This window comes from Python bivittatus, unplaced genomic scaffold, assembly GCF_059951505.1.
Source record: "Python bivittatus isolate LINGU-HERP-01145 unplaced genomic scaffold, Pbiv_v1 ctg000240_np1212, whole genome shotgun sequence".
NCBI lineage: Eukaryota > Metazoa > Chordata > Lepidosauria > Squamata > Pythonidae > Python > Python bivittatus.
The window spans coordinates 1,926,116-1,933,965 of NW_028277051.1; the positions used below are offsets into that span (position 1 = coordinate 1,926,116).

Sequence of the window (7,850 nt, forward strand, 5' to 3'; positions counted from 1 at the left end):
TCATCCAGAGTCACGTATATGAGATGGACAGCCATATCAAATTATTAAATTAATGAGTAAAATCCAACTCGAGTGTTTTCTGATCCTCCCAATCCAGAGCATCTTGCTGGAGAGTAAAGGAGGGGTATTTCCACCAGGTTCAGTCCCTCCCATCTGATGTTAAACAAAGCAAGTAGATAGGAAGGGAAATCTCTCTCACACACACATACACACATGTGCGCGCACACAGAAACTTTCCTTTTTTCTGGCAGGCTGAGATCCAGCAATCTGCCGTTGGTCAGAGGAACCAAGACAGGGCTAGAGAGATTCAGAGCCTCACCAAAAGAACATGACTTTATTCCGTCAATGACCAGCAAATTTAAGAGAACAATGACGGAGTAAAACATTGATAAAATAATGTACTAAAAGACAGATCACATAATAATATTACATTCACTCCTCTGTAACCATATTAATACATTAATTACCCAAGTAATAACACATTTAAAAACTATAAACTATGAAAATATACCCCTAGCAGCTTATTAATTAAGACATATTGATCCAAAAGTGATATTAAAAGTAAAAATAAGAATAAAAAATAAAAGTAAAAATGAACTTCTTAAACCAATTACTTCTTTAGCCATCTTTGCTTTATATTCATTACAATGACACAGGTAATAGCAGGTTGTAAATTCTGGAGAAGATCGTTCAGATAAAATCTGTCTGGTCTCCTTGGGAATTTATCTATTAGGGGTGCAATATAAATAGACCTTATATAGACCTATAACATTTGCAACATAATTAAACGCGTGAGAGCTTCACTGAAAAGTGTGTGTTTTACAGAATTTCTATGCCCCAATGACACAAAACCAGGCAGTTTGTAATAAATGCAATAATTAAAACCGCAAGACAGATAATAACAATGAAATACCTACGGCTGAACTGTTTTCTGATTTTCAAACGGTCCTATTGCAAATGTTTCCATAGATACATAGATTCCCATCGCTCTATTCCCTTTGGGGGAAACACATTATGTAAACAGAGAAAGGGAGAACCGTGCAAGAAAAATAAGTCCAAGTCATGAAAGGGATGAGATGAGAAAAAAGAAAAGGAAATACAGGATAGCTAATATTAATTTACACCAGTGTTTCTCAATCTTAGCAACTCTTTCTGGATGGGACAGGTTGCTGCCCCCCCCCCCCAGCTCCAGCCTCAAGTCTGAACATCCATTAATCCCACAAACAAAATGGGAGCAGAATGCCCATGACTTGATTTGGACATCAAACTGAGCCATCAACTGCATCACTCGGTTTTGGCTTCAGCCATGGAATGAACCCCACCCTGCTCTGTGGCTTAGCATTAATGAATCCATAACATTATGGTTTATTTAACAAACTGGGGTCAAAACAATGGGTGTGAACATAATCCATGAATATTTCAAATGCAAAGGGCTTGGGAGGATTGATTAAAGGATCTGGGCATGTTTAGGCTACAGAAGAGGCAACTGAAAGTAGATATAGCAACCATCTTCCAATATTTGAAGAGGACCCCACAGAAGAAAGAGTGGACTTATTTTCTCTTGCCCCAGCGGGCAGAACCAAAGCCAGTGGGGTAAAATTATAAGGAACTGGCATCAGTTCCCCTCCTCTTATACTCTAGTGCAGTGTTTCTCAACCATGGCAACTTTAAGATGCATGGACTTCAACTCCTAGAATTCCCCAGCCAACACAGCTGGCTGGAGAATTCTAGGAGTTGAAGTCCATAGATCTTAGAGTTGCCCAAGCTTGAGAAACAGTAGTTTACACCAACACCATTCTACCAACTACCTTATCACAACTGTTTACACATCTTAAACTTTCTCTATGTGTTTCCCTGTCTTTAGTTTAACTAGATGAATACTCTACCAAGGTTCAATATTCATCATAGTTAAAATTTTTAACTTTTTTTGCCAACCATGCAACCATTCACTTCATTTTCCCTGCCAAACACAACTACTTTGGTCTTATACATTAATTTTGAGATCGACATTCCTCATTGCAAGATATGTTCTTCATCTTAGCTGTATGTTGTCATGTTCTCAGCCACCAACACAGTGTGGTCTGCATAACATAGTACACATTCACATCCACAAGCGACATGTCATCACAAGCATTTCTTAAACTCACGCATTTATCCATAAGTCCATCAAACAATCAAAAGGATATCGCACGACCTTGTCGGATTCCCTGCTCAGGGTTGTACCATTCACTAAGCACTCCACTTGTTGTCACACACATTTACTTCCATTATATGCCACTCTTATCTCATTTAATGACCAACCTTCAATTAACATCAAGGTATGGTCAAAAAAGTCAAGGTGGCAATGGAAGCTCTATTTTTTAGGGGTGTCACAATTTATACCACTTGTTGCACTCTTCAGTATACTGCTGCCATTTCCACACAAGTTACAATATGTTTTTTGTACGTAAGAGTCCTTGGGGTTCCCTGAGTTTGGTTGTTTTCTTGCAGACATTTCATTAACCAACTAGGTAATGTCTTCAGTGGTTTCTCTCATCTCCTTTCCCCCCATTCATTGATATCACCAGGTGGAATAATGTTTTCCCCTTGATCTCCTGTATTCAGAAGGTTACAGAATTCTTCCCCAAACTCCCCTCTGATTCTTCTATTACCACCATTCACCGGCGTGAAACATGCAGCTATCACCATCCATGGATTCCTACTTTCATATCCATCCACACCAGTTCAGATGACACCAATTCAGACCTACACTTTAGCCTTTTCATTCATAATTAAACTTCTGGCTTCAATCTCTGCTAGTATTCTCTAGCTCAAGATCAGCCCACCTCCATTCAGACCTATTACATCCTTCCCCTTTCTCTTAGCTTTGCAGATCCACAACCAATCTTTTTTTCTTTCTTCCCTTCCTTCCTTCCTTCCTTCCTTCCTTCCTTCCTTCCTTCCTTCCTTCCTTCCTTCCTTCCTTCCTTCCTTCCTTATAATGCTTTTATTTCATTTTTAATCATTGTTAGCTGCCCATGTATTTGAGATGGACGGCCTATGAATTAAATAAATAAATTGATCAGTGCAATTTATCTAGCACCTCAACTTCGTGGACTCTAAGGCAGGTTTCAGGTGGTAATACAGCAGTAAAATAGAATTTCATTTTAAAACATCAGTTAATCTTTACCATTACATTCCAAATTGCTTTCTTCTACATGCCACAGCCATCACCAGATGGGCTCATAGATATTGCCCTCCAACACTTACTATGGCTTTGGACAGCGAAGGCTTTCACATAACACTTTTTAGTGAGATAGAGAAGGTAAAGACCATGTTGCCAATTTAAGTGGCACCTCTGTCACCTGCAGCTCTTCCGGCGAACAGGAGGGACTGCACTGGTCTATTCGGGCACCCTTTGGCCAGTGTGCCATGCGGGCAACCAAAGCTCAACTTTGCCCCAAATCTGCTCACGCTTTTCTGTGCAGCTTCAAACTTTATCTAGAGACCCCTTTGGCAGCCCACCTTCTGTGGTCACAGCTCACTTCCAGGAGACACATGCAGTCTCTTCTTTCCTCTTCTTTTTTCTAGATGCAGGACTATACCTTGCGCAAAGCCATGGCTTCAGATTTAAAGGGGGAGCTGAAAGTCAGTGAACCACCAGCGCCTACACTCAGCAGGAAAGAAGATACCTTCAAGTAAGCTGGGGAGTGTCAATTACAGCAGGGTTCCTCAACCTCAGCAACTTTAAGATGGGTGGACTGGGGAATTCTGGGAGTTGAAGTCCACCCATCTTAAAGTTGCTGAGGTTGAGGAACCCTGATTTACAGGCTCACGCTTGAAGAGGGATGGAGATACGGTGCCGCTGGGTTACTGGTAGAAAGCTCTGCTACAAGCTGGACACAGCTCTTGGCCTGGGACTCTTGTGGCCAGTGAAGGCAGATGCAACCTTGCATGGATGAGGGGGCATTTCTCCCTTCCATCATTGCCTAGGGGATGTGCTTCGGATGGCCTTCTCGTCTTTGGCCTAAAGTGCGTTCATTTCACATCACCGGCTTACACCCGCTTGCTCAGCTGCAGCTGCTGTGGCTTGAACAGAGCACAGCTCTCAAGTCGCTTTTGGAGAAATGACATTCTTCTCATTTAAAGCACACCATGTTCCTGCTACAATCTTGATTCATTTGGCTTTCATTGGAAGCCTCCATGGGCTTACCTGATCAAAGAAGCTTTCGCAGCGATTGAGCTTGGCTGAGAAATCCTCCGCCTTCCTTTGATCATTTCTGTTTTACATTCAGTTCTGGAGAAAAGCATTTATTGTCCTCGGTCTCATGCTGGCCAAGCCCCCTGAGATTTGCAACAGATGAGTCCCCCAACTCCACTGACCTGATATTTTCTTCAGAGGGAGTGAAACTCAAGTGGTTGCAAGGCTGTGGAAGAGAAAGAGATTGCTAGCTTCCGATTTAGCATCTGTGCTGCCCAAGCAAGCATGGGATCCTAGGTTGCAACAGCCCTACTGGTTTCCGCTTCACATTTCTCAAGCAGCTGGCTCTTGGACTGAACACAGAGACTGTTGACAATCATAAGAAAACAGGAGCTAAATCTGTGATGATGGCTGGGTTCACATGTCATGGTTTGTTTGGACTAGATGTTGGTCCCCACCAACCCTTATGTTCAATGGTCCCATGATCAGGAGATATTTCCTAAGGATAAGGGAGAGACTTCCTTGTGAATTGGTGGACTCTCCTTCCCTGGAGGTGGTTAAACAGAGGCTGGATGGCTCTTCGTTGGGGGGATGCTGCAGTGGAAGGGGCAGGGGGTTGGATTAGATGACCTCCAGGGTCCTTCCAACCCTTCCATTCTCTGCTTACAACTTTTGGCCTAATGTGCTGTGTGAACCCATCAATACACCAGTGTGCAAACTCCATCATAGTCTTAAATTGCTTTTTGTTTTAGAAGTTATCTGTTCAAGTGCATAGACTGTGCTCTGGTGGTTACTGAAAGCATCTATGGAGAACATCATGTTGCAGTTCCATTGAGGAATCCGGTCGGTGAAGCCATTGGGGTGCTGGACCTCAACCTTGGAGACAGGCAACGGCTGCCGCCTTGTGCACACAAGGACCTGCAGAAGATGCTGAAGATGATGCAAGGTGCCACTCATGAGATACTGAAAGAGGATTCTGGAGATCTGGGACCATACTTCGTCTTGGGTATGGGGCATGTTATGTGGAGAATAATCACCATACAAAAATATGCACACATTCACATTGCTGTTCAGCACACTTTTAACATCACCACAAACATACCTTTGTCCATAATATATTAAGCAAGACGGGGACATTACCCATCCTTGCCTTACTCCTGCTCATGTTGAAACAATCTCTAATCATTTATTCTCTATATATTTCTTACCAGCAAAAATAAAAATAAGACGATTCAAAGTTTATGCCTGACATGAGTAGTTCTCCAGATGCTCTATTTAATTCCTTTGTTCTTGGGGTACATAGATAGAGCCATTTCTCTCTGTTGTTCAGTATTTGCTCCACAGTTTTCCATTTCTGGAATAATTGTATTTGTGGAGCATTGCATTTTCTCTGACTTCCCTTAAAAGGCAGAAGTTTGTCTGGGGAAGCTTTGCTTTCTGTTTCTATGTGTGCCTGTACCACCATAAAGCCTTCACTTGAAGACTCAGAAAAGCCTTCTTTAAAATCCTGGTTTATCATTGCAGAGGCTGAATATGTTGGGGACTGGAGACGCGGAGGGGTCCTCTTCTACCGCTTCATGCTGCAGGACCTGCAAAACTGCATCTGGAATCTTGACCCCTGGACATCCTTTGGCGATATCAGATCCTTGGAACAACCTCCAGCCCTCATACACACCATCTTGAAATGCGTGTTGCTCGTTTTGTACCCGCAGTGGGCTGGCACAGAGGAGGTGGAGAACTGGAACTTGTGCCTACAGGTGAGGAACACACAGCCAATGAACAAGGAAGAAAACAGGGGTGTCTGGGGGACCCTGCAGGATCCCTGAGCATTGGCAGAGAGTCAAAGAAGATATTCAAAGCTGAGAAGAAATCTTGGGGGAAAGGGAGGACAGAGAAAATAGATCAAACTTTCTACCTACGTTGCTTCTCAGAAAAAAGATGATTTTAGAAATGGAAAGTGTGACCTGCCCTGCCCCATTTCTTTGTTTTGTGTTTTTCATCTGACTCAAGTAGTTGGTATCAGCTGAGTCTGTCAGAACGGTCTGTACCGTCCCCCTTCCCATGAGTTCTCAGAGCAGAGAGATACAGAGCTTACGTTACTGTACATGAATTCTTGAGTGCCAGGACCTGCAGGGCTTCTAAAACGAATCCCCTGTATATAACCATACAAAGGGAGAAAGTTGGTGAGTTCAGCAACATGCACGAAAAACAGACGCAGCTTCAATGGCACTGCCGTGGTCATCATTTTGACTTTTCTGACCACATCCTGTGGACACCCCTGACTGAACCATCTTCATCAGATGTGTCTCTGGTCAGTTGGATGCCTTTGTTAGTCTAGGGTGCCAAGATTTTGCTGCACCAGATGAGCTCCGCTGTCTTTCTGGAAACCAGGTTCTGTGTCAGAGTGACACCAACATGCCCCCTGAGAGCAGAACTGGGATCTGCTGTCCTTTCTTTCCTCACCTTGCCTCCCAATTTGCAGAGAAGTATCTGCTTTGCAGCCTCTGTCTTTTATCCTGACCTCTTCTGTTTTTGCTTTTGGTACCACAGAAACTTGATGGAGAACTTATTGAAAACATTTGCTACTTTGATCCCACGGCTTCGTACGTGGAGATTCGACCAGAAGTTCTGTCCCAGTGTCTCCAAGGTAACAGTAAGAAACCCAACGTGGGGGCCAATTCAGTGCACACATTTATACACAGGGGTGCCCCAAAGTCTGCAAAGCTCACTACAGCGGCTATCCCGGTTTGCAATTAATGAGGAACTGACTGGGTGGGATGCAAGCGTCCTTGTGGAACCATCTGGGCATCTGTCGATTCTTCTTAGGAGCCACCTTTGCCCCACAACATCCTCATCAGCCTTTGCAATGGAGGAACTGGGAAATATAGCTAATCTGGGACACGTGTGTGTGTGTGTTTTAAAAAACAACTAGGTGCACGCAGGAGAGCCGTGTGGAGGCTCAGCTCGGCTCCGTTAGAGTACCTTTACGACTGGGTGTGTGTCTGCCTGTCGTTGATCGAAATGGCCAAGAAACTTCAGCACCACAAGAGCACGACCGGTTCGTCTTCGGCATTGCTCACGCCCACCTTCTCCCAGTCGCTCCGGTCATCGCAGATTTCAACCATCCGGACCACCTCTTCGGCCTAACTGTGCGACCTCAGTTGCAGGCCCTTGTTAATAGTATTTGTTAAGCATGCATCATTTCCAAGGTGGGAATGATAGTTCTTGCCTATAGTTCAGAAACGTTCAGGTTGGCTTTGAACAGGGGGAGAGAGAATTGCAGTGACACGGGAAGGAGATGAAAAACCAGCTGTCTGTTGGGTTCGTGCAATCCACAAATGTCGGAATTAAAATGGGCACTTCACAAAAGCTTTTCTCTCTGCAGCAGCTTTTGAGAATCCGCTTTGAGGGTGAGAGGGTGGAGAGGGAGAAGGGGGGGCCTTTCGGTTCGTCCCGGAGGAAATCACACCTCGAAGGCATTAAAAAGTTTTCCTATTGGCTAGTGCCTAAGATGGCAGCACCATTCAGCGTCCTGGTGCACGATGCTATCTTTTGCAGAATCTTTTTTAATAAAATTCAGGGAAATTAAAACTGTTTTTCCCATTCTGACAAAAGACAATGTCTTATCTAGCAAACATTTTGTAATTTGAGATGACAGGCTGCTTTTAAG

The 7,850-nt window shown here is 43.8% G+C and overlaps 1 protein-coding gene across 1 annotated transcript in view; it reads left to right on the forward strand.

The window, feature by feature from the left end:
- EFCAB5 (EF-hand calcium binding domain 5) overlaps window positions 1-7,850 on the forward strand; it is a 52,670-nt gene extending 44,820 nt beyond the window's left edge. The window contains exons 17-21 of the mRNA XM_088138745.1: window positions 3,571-3,677; window positions 4,933-5,186; window positions 5,705-5,937; window positions 6,731-6,827; window positions 7,113-7,850. Coding sequence (XP_087994871.1) covers window positions 3,571-3,677; window positions 4,933-5,186; window positions 5,705-5,937; window positions 6,731-6,827; window positions 7,113-7,327 — 906 coding nt within the window. The 3' untranslated portion in view covers window positions 7,328-7,850. The remainder of the gene's footprint in view (window positions 1-3,570; window positions 3,678-4,932; window positions 5,187-5,704; window positions 5,938-6,730; window positions 6,828-7,112) is intronic.